General features: G+C 29.9%; 1 protein-coding gene across 3 annotated transcripts; it reads right to left on the bottom strand.

The window, feature by feature from the left end:
- Positions 1-14,391: 14,391 nt before the first annotated feature.
- Positions 14,392-19,290, bottom strand: LOC120069079 (probable protein phosphatase 2C 9). 3 transcript variants are annotated; one of them, XM_039020755.1, is made up of 6 exons: positions 18,976-19,290; positions 18,592-18,645; positions 17,628-17,867; positions 17,151-17,427; positions 15,074-15,228; positions 14,392-14,996 (listed from the first exon to the last, which is right to left on the bottom strand). In XM_039020755.1, the coding sequence occupies exons 3-6, from the start codon at positions 17,763-17,765 to the stop codon at positions 14,856-14,858; spliced, it is 711 nt and encodes a 236-aa protein (XP_038876683.1). In that variant the 5' UTR covers positions 17,766-17,867; positions 18,592-18,645; positions 18,976-19,290; the 3' UTR covers positions 14,392-14,855. The 3 variants fall into 3 exon arrangements, with proteins under 3 accessions (XP_038876683.1, XP_038876681.1, XP_038876682.1); XM_039020753.1 differs by lacking the exon at positions 18,592-18,645 and adding an exon at positions 18,646-18,825 and having other exon boundaries at positions 18,976-19,117; XM_039020754.1 differs by lacking the exon at positions 18,592-18,645 and having other exon boundaries at positions 18,976-19,109.
- Between the last annotated feature and the right edge of the window lie 452 nt (positions 19,291-19,742).

Raw genomic sequence — 19,742 nt, 5'->3', positions numbered from 1 at the left:
TCGGGTTGTGAGTTTCTTCAACCTAAATAGCCTTTATTAAATGGGTTGGTTGCACAAATAACAATCAGACCCAAAATAATAAAAAATGTAGAACAATGATAAACATACTAGGATATGATACAAAATTAGTGATAGATATCATTGTTAGCAGCTATCAGTGATAGCTATATATGTAAATGACTAAAAAACCCACACGCAACCCAAATTTTGTGCTTCTTCTTCCGATTCTCTCAAATTGAAAACTATCACTGATAGCAACTGATAATTGCTATCAGTGATAGCCAATGTTAGCTACTACCAGTGATAGTTTTCAATTTGAGAAATATTAATACAACCTTAAAATAGTAACACTTGAAATATCACTTTTCAATTGATACACTTTGATCAACTGTAATCAAACTTGAAGTATTAACACCTAAAGCTATAAGTGAATATCAATGGTGGACTTTTATAAGTAGTTATCAACTTTTGAAAGGAAGTTATCATCTTTCAAAAATTGATATTTAAAGCTATAAGTGATAGAAGTCTATCAATAAGAGGTCTATAAGTGACTATCTCTGATATTTACCTAACTCATATCTCCAATCATTAACAACATTCATTTTATTGATATAATTCATATCACCGATATATGGATATCACTTATAGTTATGGCTATCATTGATAGCTTCAATCAATGGCTATTACCGATAACTTTTAGCAGTAGCTATCAATGATAGACTTTCATCAAATGAAATTGATTTTTATATTATTAATATCATTGATATATGGATATCACCTAAGTTCTATCACCGATATCACTGATATCACTTATATCGTATTTATCGGTGGTAGCTTCTATCATTGATAACATGCTATCATAGACAACTTCTGTCATTCCTTTTTACCATCAAATAACATGTCATCGTTGATAGCTTCTATCACTGATAATATGCTATCGATGATAACTTCTAGGCATTCCATTTACACTTTAGTTCGAGATTCAACTTTATTAATTAAATTCACTAAGTTGACAATCAATGATAAACTTCTATAATTGTTGAAAAAACCATCAAAGATTAAGCTATCAATGATAGAAAATATTAGGGATTATCACTAATAGATTTTCATTAGTGACTATCAATTTTGAAAGACTGACACTCAAAGCTATCAGTTGCTATTATTGAGAAAGTTATATGATGATTATTACTAATAAACTTTTATCACTAATAGACTTATACCAATGATATCTATGAAAATTCGATATCACTAATACATGAATATGACTGATATATATATCTAAGTTCTATCACTAATATCACTAATAATTGTTATTATCAATACACAAATATTACGGTATACAAATACACAAATATTTCAATTTGTGCCCTTCATTTTAGGCCCCCTATGCCATTATTTCAAGTTTATTTCTGATAGACATCATACTATTAAAGCCCTATAAAACGAAAATATATATATATATTGGTCTATCTGATATCGTTCACATTTCTCATTTTTTGAGAAATAAACTTATTTAATAACTATTCTCATTTCTTATTTCAAACTTTTAAGAAATATTTCTAAAAATGGTGCAAATTTGTGGATTAAAAAAAGTAGTTTCTTTCAACTCCATTTTCATTTGCTATTTATATTTAATGTTTTGTTATAATAATCAAATTTGATGATTGGCTTGTTGGTGTTAAGTCACTTATGAATTGGATACTTTCAAGTCTTGTGTACGAAACTCAACATCATAATTCTTATGAAGAAAAGAGAAGCAAAAATCGGATATAGAAAAGAAAATTAAAAAAAAAAAAAAAGTAAGAGAAGAAGCAAAAACTAGAGAAATGAAAGATTTTTTTTAAAAAAAAAAAGAAGAAGAAGCAAAAATCGCAGAAAGAAAAGAAAAGAAAGAATATAAAAAAAGAAATGGAAGAAGCAATAAAAAATAATAATAATATAAAAAAGAAGAAGAAGAAGAAAGTGTGCAATGAGACAAGACAAGGGATGATAAAATTGGAAATTATAAAAAATTCAAAGGTTGGCTAGTCAACACTTCTATATTTGTAAATATTTTAAAGAGGTTATATAATTTTAAATTTTTCTCTTATTTTACTATCTGTTACAAATATCCTTATTTTTATACTCTTGAGTTTTGAGTTTAGTATCTATTTGTTACTAGGTTTCATGATTTTACATTTTACTTTTGACTTTTCATTATTACATGCTCAATTTAAGTCATTTGCGTGATTTTTCTAAACTAATTTGCAAGAACTAAATTAATTGTAATTTAATCGATTAATTAAATTAGATTTTATTAATTTTCTATCATCATTATTGTGGTTGATGCCTTAAATCTCGTAGGGTCCTAAAGTTTGTAAACCTTATATGAACAAGCTCTTATGTGATTAATAGTATATGATATTTTTATTCACTTTGTCTATAAAATATGTAATATTTTAGTTGCATTTACCACAAACCAATAAATTAACATCCAAGGTTATCGTTGTAACTTAAACATGTATGTGAAAATATACAGGTGGATCATGTTTAAGTGATAACCTAAATGGTCTGTAGAATATGGATAAGGTTGGGTACCTTATCCTGGTGACACTACGAGTACGACCCTCTTTGTGGATGTTACAATTGTTGTAAAGTGCTATAAATAATCTGATCCTGATTATTCATGTATTAGACATGCGAGCCGGGATATTCTATGCAAAGGAGTTTGTCTAAGATCGGACCACGAATTGTTTAGTCTCATTATATAACACCGTTCATAATAGAGACTTTCATTTCACCAGGATGACCATAGGTAACATGACCACGAATTGTTTGTCTCATTATATAATACCGTTCATAATAGAGACTTTCATTTCACCAGGATGACCATAGGTAACATGACGTTAATCCTGAGTGAGTTTGAACTTCTGTCTATGAGAGTGGTCCTTTGATTTGTATGGGTGAGAGTGGACACATCGTTGACTCAACAAACCTACTATTTTAAGGATTTGTCTGATTGGGGAGCCGGGAACTCAACTACACAAGATGGAATTCACTCCTTCCCTGAAGTAGGGGTAAGTAAATAAATTGCTCCCTTAAGGGCTGATTCCGGATCTTGAACAATGTGGTGTCACACCCTCTCCTGACCCGAGAGGTGTTTAGTTAGTGGGACTATGATCTATAGTTTATTAGAGGGATCGTGGTACTTAAGGAGTTAGATGTAACTACAGGGGCAAAACGATAATTTGGCCCAACTGTACTTACGAGCAATTTGTGAAGGGCCATCGTACTGTTGATTGGTTATATCCAATGGACATAGAAATATATTTGTAGTGTGTTGTCGGTCTTTATTGGAGTGTCCAACAGTTAACAGATGATGGATAATGTGATTAAATAGTTTAATTAATTATTCATGTACTGTTGGAGCTTCAAGTTACAAGTCCATAAGGTTCCTTTGGTAGCTCAAATGATTTAGTTAAAAATCAGTTTTTGGGATTAATTTGAATTGTTCAAATTAATAAGAGGGAATTTAATTATATATCTTGTACCTGAGTATGTTTATTCGGGTATTCCCACTGAGAAGACAGATGTTTACAGCTTTGAATCACAGCCATTTCTCTCTTTCTTGGGGATCAAACTCCAGGGAACAAAGGATTGATCAAATTCTATTGAGTCTGACGTTTCGACCAGACCGGCGCTCACCCGACTAGAGGGACTGAGAAATTAATAGAGTACAAAACTTATCTTCAAGCTTTACCTTATTTTGATCGTTCAGAGGGCGATCCAATGAGTTTTTTATTTTGACTAAAAATTTCATTTCCATTCAAATTTAAAAACCTTCGCGCTGACCGTTCGCTTTCTCAATAGCAATGATATAATTAAATTAATTAAATTATATATGATATAATTGTTATAATGTATTTGATACATTATAATTTATTTGAAGGAAATAAATATTTGAATGGGATTCAAAAATATTTACTATGAATGTGATTCATAGTTGTTAAATTTAATATAAATATGATTTATATTAAATGCTATAAAATAGAGAAAATAAACTATAGTTTATATTGTATATGATACAATATTAAAATTATAGATTATGTGTTATATTTTATATAACATATAATTTAATATAAATAAGATATGGTAATGATAAGTTAGTTATCATATTTATTTATATTTATTTTATTATTTTGGATAATAATTCCTAATTTCTCTCCAATCACCTTAGTGAGTGGTTAAGTGGTTTTATGGCAAATGGAATAAAAGAATTTATTTTTTTTTCTTCCTTACACTACCTAACAAGTTACACGATTGAAGTTTGTTATACGATAGAGAGAATCACATAAACATTCTGTGTGTGCGCTTCAATCTTCATCTTCCTCCTTCAAACTCAAATACTCATTCCAAACCAAAATAGTCAGAGCCCACCACTCCTAGACTCTCACCTTGAGACTACCAAAGGCTCCCAGTGGTTGTATCTCTTATTGGTTCGAGAATTCTTGAAAAGGGTCTTCAAGTTTGTTTATGTGTTCGAGTTCGTGATTGTTCGAGGGATTTACACGAAGAAAGGTTCTTCAAAGGTATAATCTCTTGAACCATTTTTTTTCCTTGTAAAAAATATGTTGTAACTTATCTTTGAATGCATATTTTGTATATTTATTGTAAATTTAGTTTTTCAATCAAAATGGAATTTGGACGATCTGCTTCCGCTCAAGGATCTCTTTAAAATGAGTTCCTTCACATTAAACATTAATGAAAAGAATTCACTTCATAATTACTTTACGAAGTGAATATGTAGTACAAGGATAAAATAATTGCATGTATAGAACAAAAAATGGTAAAAGACTAAAAAGTCCATGCCTAGCTACCATTTTGCTCACTTCTTCCCGATTTTCTCAAATTGAAAGCTACCATTGATAGCAGCTACCAATGATTGCTATTAGCTGCTATCATTGATAGCATCTATCAATGGTAGTTTTCAATTTGAGAAATATTAACACAATCTTGAAATATTATCTTTTAATTTGCTATAAATTATTAGTGGCTATCATTGATACACTTTTATTAATTGAAATCAACCTTGAAATATTAACAGCTAAGGTTATCAATGACTATTAGTGACATACTTTTAAATAATTATCAACATTGAAAGAAAACCAACAACTTTGAAAGATTGAGCTATACTACTAATGGAAAACTATTAGTGGCTATAATTGATAGACTTTCATAAATGACTATCAAGTATCAACTTTAAAAGATTAACATAGTAGCTATTACTAATAATATTCTATCATGGTTACCATTGATAGTAGCCATCACTCGCTATCATTGATAGACTTTCATCAATAGAATCAACCTTGAAATATTAACACTTAAGGCTAGCAATGATAGACTTCTATAACTAGTTATGAACTTTCAAAGAAACTCATATATAGATTTCATCTAACTTCTATTAACGATATCATTAATATCACTAGTATCATGGTTATCGGTGATAGTTGCTTTCATTGATAACATCACCAATAAGATGTTATCAATGATCTCACCGACATCATGCTATCAATGATAGCTCTCTATCATTTACAACATGCTATCAGTGGTAGCTTCTATCATCGATAACGTGCTATCAATGTTAGCTTCTATGACCGATAACATGCTATCAGTGGTAGCTTCTATCAATAGTAGCTACTAACCACCTTATTGTCCCTTTCCTTGTCCGTTCCAAGCATTCTTACTGTCAATTTTCTTTTCAATACCTCTCAAGGGCACTTCCATAAAAATAGTGAACAACCAAACCAAACCTTTCTTCTTCGTTTGATTTTGTAAACAAATATTACGGTACACAAATACACAAATATTTCAATTTGTGTCCTTCATTTTGGGCCATCTATGTCATTTTTCGAGTTTATTTCTGATAGACATCATACTTTTAAAGTCCTATAAAAAGAAAAAAAACTATTGACCTATCTGATATCGTTCCTATTTCTCATTTTTTGAGAAATAAATTTGTTTAATAACTATTCTTGTTTTGTATTTCAAACTTCTAAGAAATGTTTCTAAAAATGGTACAAATTTGTGGATTAAAAAAATAATTTCTTTTAAATCCAATTTCATTTGCTATTTATATTTAATGTTTCGTTATAATAATCAAACTTGATAATTGGCTTATTAGTGTTAAGTCACTTATGAATTAGTATTTTCAAGTCTTGGGTATGAAACTCAGTCTCATAGTTCTTAGTGAGGGCAAAATTGAAAATTAGAAAAAATTCAAAAATTGACTAGTCAACACTTTCATATTTGCAAATATTTTAAAGAGGTTATATACTTTTATATTTTTTTCTTTATTTTACGATCTATTACAAATATCCTATTAAATAATGAACTCAACCCAACCCAACCATGAAATATTTGAGTTGGATTGGTTGGGTTGTTTGATTCTTTTATTAATTTTTTTTTTTGTAAAATAAGTAAAATGTTAATATGAAAAAATTTATTTAATTACTTTCATATATTGAATTAAGATAAAAAAAAACTCAATTTGAATTTGTATTATGAAAATCAAAATGCTCGGCTCATTTATTTAAATTTTTGTTGTAAAAATAAGTAAACTGTTAATATGAAAAAAAATTATTTAATTACTCTCATATATTATTTTAAGATTATCAACTCAATTTGAATTTGTATTCTGGAAATCAAAGTGCTAAAAAATTATTTTAAGGAGTTGTTGAAGAATAAATTATCTAAAAAACTCATGATATTAAATCAAATTAAAATCAATATATGTAGTATTGTAAGTAAAAAAAATACTTTTTAAAATTAACAATAAATTCGGGTTGATTCCGGTTGATTTGGGTTCTTTTAGGTGAATCTATAAACCAACCCAAATCATATACTTTTTTTTTTTTTATTTGAACCCAACTCAACCCATATATATATATATATATATATATTAATTTATTTAAACCCAACACAACCCAAACTGTATGGATTGGGTTGAGTTGATAAGATTTTTTGGGTCATCTAATTTTTTGAACACCCCTAATTTTAATACAAAAATAATACTTTTGCAAAGCAAAAATTTTGACCTAACATTTTAATCAACAAAAAAAAATTTCATAGTATTTTTTTGTTTGCATAAAAGGAGTACTCTACTAGAGAATAGGGTTTACATAAGTAGTCCACAAAAATATATGTTGAGGGGCATTATTGCCATTAATTTTAGCTTGGGACTCCAATTGCACATTGAAAGCACCAAACTAAAATGACATAAAGTTGAGTAATTAACACTATTATTATTGAAGCCATCAATAATCCAAATAAAACTTACCAAAAAATCATCCCAACATTCAAAACAAATCTCAAACACAGCTTTCAACTACTTCATAATTTCGACACATCTCATAAAAATCTTGAACAAAACTTTAATTTGTTCAATCTTCATAAACAATTATAAACATAACAATTACCTAAAATCATTCAAAATATAATATGCTCACACCCATCACCAATCTACCTTTCATAAATAAAATGATATGAAAACTAAGCTAGGAACAAACTCCACTAAGAATTCAACTCTTGCAATTAAGAACGATGAAAAATATTGTGAAAAAGAGAGAAAATAGTCTTAGTTTTCAAAACTAAAAAGTGAAAAATGAAATAATTTTAAAATGAAACTCTAGTGACAAATTAGTATAAGTACTTTTAGGGTTAACAATTCTATTTGTAGAAAAACATGTGCAAGAACTAAAATACATGTGTATATATATGCAACACTCACAAATAAAGATAGAAGATTTGAATATTTAGTGGTCAAATTAAAAATAATAATAATAATAAAAGCTCTTTTAGGTATATGGAGAGTAGGTTGAAAAATTATTGACAAACAAACAATGAATAGACCCTAATTTGTTTGTTTTTTAGAAAATTTTCTGAAATTGTTATTTCACTACACGATGCTTAATCGATTATTGAATTGAAAACCATACCTCGTGTTACATTTAAAGGATTAATATATTCCTTTTTCCCAAAAAAAAAAATCAAATATTTAAAATTGATGTTCTAATTTTAAAGAGAATATTATCACGTGTTTCATAAATTCTTATGACAATTATTCAAATATTAAACAAGTCAATCTATCATAGCATGATATAATATAGGAAGACAAGTGATCCTAATGGTTGGATAAACAAAATATTTTTACGCAAACAATTTTAACGTGGAAATACCTCTTAGAGACAATGAATGAAGAAAATCACGAGCGAAACCAAAATCTCTACTATAATCAATAATGGGTTACAACGAGTTCTCTCTAATCACAACTAGAGGTATATACAATTGATATCTTAAGATTAATAAACCTCGACATCAAATGACAACAATAGAAAAAAATAAATTCGAAAGATCTCGCTTGAAGTGGTAACCAACTACCTACTGACATCTAGAGATGTTCAATTTTCCCATGGNCCCGTCCCCGACCCGATTAGTTTTTACATATTTATTTAGTATAGTTATCTAATCTTATGTTATTATTATTATTATATAAATAATACATTGAAATTTCAAATTTGATTATTTATTGGAAAAACAATGTAATATGTTTAAATTGGATATTTAAATTTAGATTATATTTGTGAATAATTTAATTTATATTTATTTATTTTTACTAAAAAATTAATTAGCTTTTTTAGGCCAAAATTTGAGTAATTTATCTTTAAATTCAAATGATCATATAAAACTAACTATAATAAACAATTTAGTGATAAAATTAATTATTTAATTAAAATTTACTCACATTAGTAATTTAAGTTAATTGGTTTCTTAGAAAAAAAAAAGTACTGGAAAAAATTCCCCGCAGGAGATCCCACCCCCCGATCACCGTGAGAAGTTTCACGGGGATGGAGAATAGTCTCCCGACCCCGTCTTGCCCCGTGGACATCTCTACTAGCATCTCTACAAAAAAAAATCTATACTGCTCAAATTGAAAGCTTTCTTACCAAAAATACATTGTCAAAATTTTAGCTCAATGAGACAACAAATCGACCTCCAAAACGTTGAAAAATGCTACTATGTCTTATTCGACCCACAGTTGATAGTTTTATGTTTAAAACCTGATGGTAATGGCCGAAATTGGTCTTATGGGCTTTCTACAAAAGGTGAGAGAGATTTTTACATGAAAATTATTTCCACCTCATAAATTTCATAAATGTCAATTGAAACATTTCGTTAAGAGTTTTTAGTTATAATTTTGGATCAAATTACCCCTTTTATTTTAATTTTAGGAAATTTTTAATATTGATTTGTTTCCTAATTTACATAATTTAAAATTTTGATTTTATAAAACAACATTTATGAATTTCTATTTTCATTCATTTAATACAAGATTTTTCATAATTATATTCCATTGAGTTTAAGAAATTTTGTTTTTCCTTAATTTGTCCAATTAATTACAAAGTTTCCTTATTTACGGATTTCATATTTTGACTTAAGATTTAGAATACCTAAATTTAAGTAGATTTCATTTAATGCAATTTATAGTTATAAATCTTATTTTTCATCTATGTTTTATCTTTTTATGTATCTATACAAAAAGACTTGTTTCAAATATCTGAGTTTTATATAGAATAAGTACATATTTAAAGTTGTTATATGATATATATTATATGGGTTAATTATAGTCACATTTCTATTGAAATATATTTCAAATTGTCATATATACACATGTATATTTAATTATTTTGCAAATGTATATAAACTCATATAGTACATAAACTAAGATAGATGAGATAACAAATGATCTGAAATAAACTCATATATATTTGAAATTGAAAACAAAATGTAGAAAATATATATTTCATTCTCATAGTAGATATAGTACATAGTAGAAAGTATATAAACCCCGAAATAAAACTTGAGCAAATCTAAAATGGAGGTTGGTCAACCAAGCTTGTCTAAGAAAGCTTGTCATCGTGTCGTCAGATTCACGGAGTTCTAATCAAGTCATCTCTGTTGAAATTTCGTTCGTGGTCATATCCATTCGCCTCTACTTTCTAGACATTTATTTGATCCGTTCCAAATATGTTTTGTATGTCCCTGCAGTCAATGTTGGACGACTCTCTTTGCTGCTAGTACATGCTCTGATTGCCTACGAGCAGTGAGTTTAAGTCGGTAATTCATGTATCAAACGTATATGAACTAATATTTATAATCAACTACATCAATAGATATACAATAAATACATGATAATGCATAAACAAGTAGTAAGAACATTGAATGGTTACCAAAAACAAATAGGGATGTATTTTGGTAAATTTGTAAGAACAAAGGAATCAGTAAAATCTATTCAACATATTTCTCAAAAGATATAATAAAAATGGTAGAAAATGAGATTTCTACTATTGAACCATTCATAGGGAAAGTAAACAAAAATGAAGTGTCAAATGGAGAGAAAATTGTACAAATGGAGATTCCAAAAATTTGGTTGAAAAATTTGTAAGTGGAGAAAAAATTAGGCAAATGGAGCCTATAATTAAGGAAATGGAAAATTTTTCTAATTATTTATTTTTTATTTGTTTACACATTAGAATTGATTGAAGGGTTTAAATTGTAAGTGTACTTGGATTTTTATGAAAATTCCTAAAACTTTTGACCATTTGTGAAAAAAAAAATGGTGACTATAGACATGTACAAAATTAGCCCTCATTTAAATAGTTATCATCACCCAAATGCCCAATTTTCTTCATACATTGTATCCTTGAACATTTTCTAAATAATCTTAGTCAAACTTGATATATAAATCGGTCTACACTCTCTCATTTAGAGTAAAATACATTTTTAGTCGAAGTTTAGGGTTCTATTTGATAGAGAATTTGAAAATTAGACAAAGGGTTAAATGAAAACATAATTATATTTCATGTTTTCAGATATGTATTTGGTAGCAGAATTTAGAAATTGAATTCTAATTTAAACCATTGCAAATTAGTTGTAGTTATCTATTAAAATATTAGTTGATAATAAACAATAATTATAAACATAGTTTATGTTAAAAAAAAATTTGTAAAATTATTATTTTGTAATAATATATAATTTATAGGATATATTGAATTTTTTTTTATCCCTATAGTTTGGAAGAAGTTAGAATTTAGGTCTTATGATTAATACTATAGATTATTTATTATATGAGATATAATATATAATTTAATTATATTAATTGGTTAATATAATTAAATTAAATCAAAATTGGTTTTTGAATTTTGAATTCAAAATACTAACTCTATAGGGAGTTATTTTGTAACCAAGTGTATCAAATATATATCAACAGTGAGAAATGAGAATATGAATTATTGATTTGTAAAATAAATTATTGTTATTATTATGTATTAAATTATCTTAAAGCTAGAAGAGGTGGTTTGGGGCCTCTCTTCATTAAGATATTTTCCAGTTTTTACGAAACAAGAGCCATCTCTTCAATTGGGACATCTTCCGTCTCACGACAGGGACTTGGCCTTAAACGCACTCAAAGAACACCTAGCAATTGCTCAAAACCGCATGAAGAAACAAGCAGATTTACACCGTCGAGAGTTGAAATTTGAGAAGCACTTAGCTAGCATAACCTGGGATCTTCATTCTATGTGATTATCTTGTATTATGTATGCATCATTCGTTCATTAGAGATACTCGGGAGGGTAGTCTAAGGATAGAATCTAGGTTTGGAAAAGTCAGGTTAGAATCTAGGACTTGGGTTATGAATCCCTTGTACTACACCATATAAATAGTCTCCTCAAGATTTTAATTCAGAAAGGTAGTCTTGATGTTCATTTGCCATATCTCATAGTCATTATATGAGGCAATGAACAGGAGGATGATACATGATGTTCTTGAAGTTGAAATTTTGGAGAAAACCAATTTTGATTATATTTGATACATGAGGAATTATAGTAGTGTACTAGATATATCAAATATATATCAACAGTGAGAGCATTTGTGACATTTTATAAATTTTATACATGGGCTTGGCTTCGTGTTTGCTATTTTTGCAAAAAATACCTAATTACATACCTTTTTGTGATAAAGTTTCCTTTAACACCACTAAACATATCTTATCCCTTAGTAATTCCTCATTTAGACAATTTATAACTAATGTAAAAAATTAACATGGGGAGAAAAAAAGCTTCTACCACAACGTTCATGATTGATAATAACATGATTAGAGATAATAACCCTATTACTGAAGAGTGCTAGCATATCTCTCTTTTTTTATTTAATGAAAGTGGATTTCTCCAATTTTTGTTTTCAATTAGTAGATTAATCCCATTTTCAACACCTTGCCCACTCACTTAGTAATAATTAAAGTGTTAATTAGCTGATTGTTTGAGTGCTTGCAGCAACCGATAGTTGGCTAGGAACTTTAATAGCGGCATAGAAAATGTGAAAATCAAACACAAATTTCAAAAACAAAAAATCAAAAATTAAAAAGTACGGTTTAGTAACTATTTTAGTTTTTGAAAATTAAATCTAAACATTTATATGCTTTTTTTCTTTCTAAATTAGGTATATCAATCAATTAACATATGAAATATGAAATATTTATTATACAATTGATAGACCAAATTAAATATAATTCATATACCATTAACATCGTATCTTGAAAATGTTGTTTTAAGCGATGTGTGCGAGCGCTTGTGTTGAAGAAATTGAAGGAGAGAATGTCAAAGAAATTAACACAAAAGAGAGACAATCTCTATGGAAGAAATAAATTTTTGTGCCTGGGTGGAAGTGGGAGCATGTGACAATAGACTTCCTGTTTGGATTGCCTAGGATGCCCTCAGAATATGATGGTATTTGGGTAGTAGTCGATAGACTAACTAAGACGGCCAAGTTTATATCAGTAAAAGTTACTTTTACCCATATGGTTTGATAAAAGCTTCATAAATAGTCCCTATGGTAGGGTCGTAAGAATTATTTAAAATGATTTAACAAACCATAGAGACTATATATGAAGTTATGTCAAACCATAGGAATTAAAATCTAAATTTTAAAATCATATGGACTAACTTTTAACTTTATCCAAACTATAGGGACTGAATCTGGAATTTAACCTAATTTATAATATATTACATAATAAATATTTTAATTTTTAAAAAAAATTGAATTGAGTTATAACACCGTGTATACTAATTTTCTAAATATATTTTTTTTATTTAATATAATTCTACATTTTAAATATTAAAATTCGAATTTTGAATATAATAAAAATATAAAAATGTTGATTTGAGAATTTACATTATTTGGACAACAAAATTCAGAAACAATTTTCAGAAACAAAATTTGGATTGTCTGCAATACACATATTCACAGAATTACATAAAACAAAATGTGGATTGCGAAGCAAGCAGGCACTTAAATTAGATATCTATTTAGTTATTGAGATTTTGAAAAAAAAAAAAAAGACGACATTTTTAGTCAATGGGGTTTAAAAAATAGTTTAAAATGGTCCATTATATTAAGTTATAAACTATCTTTTAAACCCCGAAGGACAAGAAAAAAGAGGGAGAAGAAAAAGAGAAAATATTAAGTTATTAGATTTATCAAGTTAACGATTACATCGTTAGTCAACTAATTACCTAAGTCGTTTTCGACTATTTTTACAAACCTCATAAACTAGAAACATATTTAACAAGATCTATTATAATTACAAAATATAAAAAGATAACATACACTTGATCCCTGAAGAGTGAGATTAGTGTCTGTTTTATCTCTAAATTTTTCAAAACTTACCAAAAGGCAAAGGAAGATGAAGAAGAAAAAGGAAGGAGGCAAGAGAGAATGGGAGAGAAGAAAGAGAAAGGGATGAAATAAAAAGAAAATGAAAAATATAATATACCTTATTTAAAATTTGTCATATCATTTTCTTATTAATCAACTAACGATCAAATTAATTTGGAGACCGTTTAAAATCATTTTTCAAACCTCAGAGATTAAAATATTACCTTTAAAACTTCATTATCAAATAAACATCAACATTATACTTTTGCACCCTACAAAATACTTCATATTAAGCTCACATATTGTGCTTTAAATGTGAAACACTTCTCTTTACCAAATCAAATAAATGAAGCTCTAAAATTTCCTCAACTTCCACCAAACCTACGCTAAATTGATGTAGCCAACCCAAATTAGATGAGCATTTAATATCTCATCATATAAGTTAAATATATAGTTTCAAGTCACTTCTCTTTTTGAAATGTAATGTTTTAGTGATAACTAGAATAAAAGAAGAAATGAGTCACTTCTCTTTTTGAAATGTAATGTTTTAGTGATAACTAGAATAAAAGAAGAAATGAGACAGTGGAATCCAAGATATAATGGCCTGAAACTGCAGATTCTACCCCAATAACAAAGGGAGCCTAAATCAAAGTACAATTTATTTTCAAGGATATAAAATATATCAACCAAAAAGCTCATCAATCTATTACAATAGTTGCATACATCTCATGCAGCTGTTCCATGGAGACCCCAAAGGCCAAACCTACAGTTCCAAACTGTTTCACAAGTTCACAAAAAAAGTTACAGAAAAATGAAGGTATACATGGATCTACAGATAAAAGAGAAATCATGTAAAAAAAGATCAAACTGCACCAATTTAGAGCAAGAACATCATATTATACTACAGAGATGCCTTTTTTTCTTAATCTTTCTGCTGGGGGAGAACTGGGAGATTAAACATATTTTGCAGAGATATCGAAATTTATACGGGTTTTTCTTTAGATTCTTCGTACTGGGGATGGCTTAAAGATTGTAGAGTTGCCATGGATTGTAAAACACCCCCTAATACATAAGTAATGGTAACAAACTTCAGCTCAACACGAGTTTTACCCTTTGAAACGAACCACGATGATTGAGATGTCGTCTTTGCTTTCCCTTTTCAGTGCTTCTGCTGCTAATTGCTTTGCTGCTCTCTGGGGATCCTTGGTTTTTCTTGCTATATCCACGGCTTCTTGATTTGTCATGACCTGAATATCACAAATTTTTGAGAAACTTAAAACATTCAAAATGGAATACTTGTTGCAGTTTGATGGGAAGCAATCACCTTCCATAGACCATCACTTGCTAAGATAAGAAGCTCGGTGTCAGAGTCAACATCGGCATTCGTTATATCAGGATCAGATCGCAAGTGTGTCTTGAGGTTCTTGTCGCCAAATGCTCGAGAAACTGCAAGCTGCCCGTTCACTCTTGCAACATCTCCTAACATGACATAAAATATAATCGAATTATTATGAAGTCAAACAATTAAAATCATAGCAAGCTCAGACTGTATGACATCATTAACCGTAACTCCCATAAGAGAGAAAAGATTTTGTGAATAAATGTGGCTCTTAACCTTCATGTGCGATTCAGGATATATCTAGAAGTTACTAGAAGAGGAATTGGATATTTATAACACCACTTCAGATGGAGACTAGAAGTCCAAATGTCGGAAAAGATGAAAAATTGAAAAGGGAAACAAAAAAGGAGAGCGAAAGATGTGGCATCACTGACTACAAAACAACTCTGATGCTAAACCATTTGAAGCCAGTCCCATAACCTGTTTTTTGGTCTCAATCTTTTAAGAAAGTGTGCAGTTAGTAACTTCTGCTGTTCCTCTCCCATCCTAGAAAACATTCTTAAAATAGTAGATTTTGTTAATGAAAGCATTAACAAAAGAAGACATTGATGGCCACCTACCTAGGATTTAATATCCTACGAGTTGTAGGGTCAGGTGGGTTGTCCCATGAGATTAGTCGAGGTGCACAAATACTGGCCCAAACACTCACGAATATTTTCTAGTTACTGAACACTTCCAAAGCCACACCCTAATTTAGTTACCAAATGCAAAAGTTCATTCTAGGAGACTACTTAGGATTTTCTATGACAACAGGTAGAAATGATTTCTCATTTCCTGTTTCCAATTGTGACAATTTTCTTTTCGCTGGCAAAAAAGTGCAGAGAAGGGCAAGTGTTACAGTCTGACACATCATATCCGCTACTTCAAGATAATCTGATGGTCAATGTTTTCTAAGTTTCTGTCTCACATCCAATAAATGTACCTTAAGAGGAGATATCGAACATTGGCTGATCATTAATCATAGAGTTAACAGAAGACTGCATGCTGAAATAGCATCCAGAGGAATCATGATAAGTATCATCTCCTAGAATCAAGAAAGATTAGAGAAGGCAATAGTGACTTGACATTAGCCATTTTCACCTTCAAATGTCATCAAACATTACAAAGTTTCTGTGACTAGTATGTGTGCACTATCGTGTTGGAGCTTTGGGGAAAGAGGAACAATAGGACCGGTAGAGGGCTAGAGCATCATCCTAACAATGTTTAGTTCCTTGCTAGGGTTCCATGTAGACATCAATACGAAGGTATTTTTTGTAATCACTTGTTAGGTATTGTTTTGCTTGATTAGAGGTTATTCCTTTGTGTTGTATCTGTCTTTTGTGGGCTCCTTTTTTATGTCCTTGCATTCTTTTACCTTTTTTTTCCAATGAAAGCTTGCTTTCTCATTTTAAAAAATAAAAACAAAACTTAAAAAGACAAAACAAAACAAAACAAAACAAAACAAAAACAAACAAACAAACAAAAAAAACAAAAACAAGAAAAGAAAAGGAATAAACACAGAGAGAGAGAGGTTATCCCCACATTCTCACATAGAACCACATTCTCAATATGCACGGAGAAGAACAGAAAGAATTTATCTAATTAAAAGATCACGAGAACATGGAGTGAATTTCAAAGATCTGAAAACAATGTTTGCAGTAGAAACACTCTTTAAATAAAAACCGATGAAACATTTAATTCGAAAGCAGTTTTTAACATTGTTTGCAGCAAATATCAAATGGCCATTAATCGTTTCCTTGTGAGTGTCTGGACCACCACCATATTTAACAACATTTGATGTTAGAAAATTCATTAGATATTCAGTTTTCTGAGTAGATGACACAAAAAAGCTTGAACCTACAACATAACGTGCATTCTCAAAAACAAAAACAATTAGTAGCATTCATGCAACACGGTCACATTGCACTTGCATCTAAGAGAGCTGACAAGAGAAAAATGCATGTCTGCTAAGGTATGAACACTTGCATTCATGAGGATACATCAATGCATCACATTACCAGACCTGGCATGTTAGAGACAAAGCCACCTCTGTCCTCAATACTTCCTCGCTCAGTGTTTGGCTCGTGATCAATAGACATTTGCACTTCCTGCCCTTTTTTTGAAAGGACTGCACGCGAATCTCCAACATTAGCCACCCATAATTTCTGACCGTTTATCAAAATTGCAGTGACGGCAGTGGATCCACCTCTTCCTAAGTCAGGACTGTGTGAGAGTATTGCTTGGTCTGTCTTCTCGTAAGCCTTAAAGATAGAGCTGCCGGGATTCGACCAGAATTCCTCCTGAAGCAATCACAAGATATCATGCCAAGATGTCAGTAAACACCTTCCTAACTAGCATTCATGAGGGATAAAAATAGACATCCAAACTTTTGAACGAATTAATGTTATTCCCAAATGAGTTTTGCCAGTAGTGACAGCTGATAATTGATAATATATTGCAATCTTGATGGAACAATAATTGCACCTAGCGAAGAACTTACATCCTTCAGTATATTAGGAAATAGATGCTTCTGTAGATAGGCGGGTACGCTGTCTCCTAAATGTCCATCATATATAGCAAAAAGGCCTAGCTCACGACCGTGCACAGTAATAAATTTAGCAACATGATAATCCTCCATGGGATGATTTGCTTTGCCTTTTACTAGGCTAAACCCATACCTGGCAGGGCAGAGATTGCCCCTGCCCTTTCCAGAGCTACATGATGAACGTCCTCCTACAAACTGAAGACAAAGGGAAATTCCAATTCAAAATAAATCTTCCATAGTTTTTATTTCATTATCAGTAATATCAATATGAATGTGCCTAATAATAACTGGCAATATTGGGGTGCTACTCACGGATGCAATTTGCTAGTGAAATGTTCCGATCTTTTTCCACATTCAAAAGATAAAACAAAAGTTCATTTCAAAGAAAAATCCAAAAACGTTGGATTTCGGACTGTGGATGTCATCATTGAACCAAATCCCTCGTGATATATATGAATAACGAGAAACTAACAATAAAGAGTTTCTGACCTTTTCCGGTTTACTCATCAAATTGCATAATCTTAAATGAACAAACAAATAGCAAGTATTGGCAACTTTGAACCTCAAGGAAGAAAGAGAAGTTGACAATTCTTCCAAACATTGTTGCGAGAAGACAACCACTTTTATTGGTCGTGCTGTATTCAAAACGAAAACTTGCATAAAAGCAAGAACAGAACTAGTTCATAATCCCAACCCATAAAGTTAGTTACCATGTTGAAACAAACTTAAACAAGAAGCTCCTTCTAAAGGTAACAAGATCAGCTTTATCTAATAAATCAAGAACAAGTCCAAATGATGACTGATGAGTGATCGGTATAAAAGATACCCAGAGACCTCAACGTAGCTCAAAGATAGATCATATAACTCATCAAGCTCAGAAACAACCCCCTCACAAAGTTCAACAGAAGTCAACACATACCGTAATGAATTTAACATAAAACCAGCCAAAGGAGAAGTCAGGAGAGATTACTACCTGAGAATAGACAGAATTGAAGCAACATAAGTTATCCATACAATTTATTCTTCCCACTTCACCTTCTTTCCCCTTTCAAGAATCATCCACCTCAATAGCAGAAGAGAAATTCCTAAATTTCTCCCGCAAAAAAGATTCCCACAACAAAAGGGAAAGCAAAAATCACAGAATCCTACAAAACTGCAAATTAAAAAAAAAAAAACAATTCCGATCAATCAAACGCCAAAGACCCATGATAAAAAACATCCCAATAACACCAAAAAGTCAAGGGAATTACAAAAAAAACAATAAAAAAAAAATACCAAAAGGGTAGCTCAGAAGTCGGCTTACCGATCCACAAGTGGTCGAAAATTGGAAGAAAACGAGAAAATAGAACAACCCCAGAAGCTGAATTATTGAATAATTACAAAGAATCAGTGTATTGGGAAGAAAAAAAAGCAAAAAAAGGAAGGCTGTGATGAAGAAGGAATCGATGAAATTTTGTGTAACCGTTGTAGTTGAGTTGGGGTAAGTCCACGCGGTGGGAAAAGAAAGAAATCGCAAAAAAGGAAGAGGAAATGGAAGCCTATTACCAAAGGAGGGGCAGAGCTTTCCCTTATTGACTTTGATTTTTAGTGCTCCTTTTTCTCTTTTTCTTCTTCTTTTTTCCACCCAATTGTTAGTTGTTTACTGACATTGTGCCCTCTTTTTTGCTTTGCTTTTCTTTCTTTTCCTTCATCTTCATCATTGTTTTCTTTTCTCTCTTCTTTTTCTTTTCTTTTTCTTTTTTTTTTTTCTCCTTCGTCATTATATAATATATTGTTTTATTATATGAGTCTCGTTTGATTATTTTTTATAAATATTAGGCTACTGTAGTACTAGAAATATTCATCTGAAAACGTAAAGTTTAAAATAAATTTTAATTATATATAAAAAATTTATCCATATAATAAATAAATATTATGTATTTTTAGAACAACTAATATTATCTTAGCTTTTATTCAAAAAATTAATATTCTTTAAACTTAGTTTTTATTCTCATACATTTTAAAAGTAGTAAATAGAAATTTTAATTATAAAAACACATTATATTAGAAAAATAAATTTTAAATGCAGAT

Source organism: Benincasa hispida, unplaced genomic scaffold (genome assembly GCF_009727055.1).
Source record: "Benincasa hispida cultivar B227 unplaced genomic scaffold, ASM972705v1 Contig207, whole genome shotgun sequence".
Taxonomy (NCBI): Eukaryota; Viridiplantae; Streptophyta; class Magnoliopsida; order Cucurbitales; family Cucurbitaceae; genus Benincasa; species Benincasa hispida.
This window is presented reverse-complemented; position numbering and strand designations above follow the sequence as displayed.

Bases quoted from the DNA above. Each gene is read 5' to 3' on its own strand.
- LOC120069079 (XM_039020753.1), bottom strand. From the start codon at position 18,684: ATGGATAACTTATGTTGCTTCAATTCTGTCTATTCTCAG. The intron at 17,868-18,645 runs GTAGTAATCTCT...CTTTGTCTTCAG, and splicing joins TCAATTCTGTCTATTCTCAG to TTTGTAGGAGGACGTTCATC. The intron at 15,229-17,150 runs GTCTGGTAATGT...ATGTCATGTTAG, and splicing joins CTTTGTCTCTAACATGCCAG to GAGATGTTGCAAGAGTGAAC.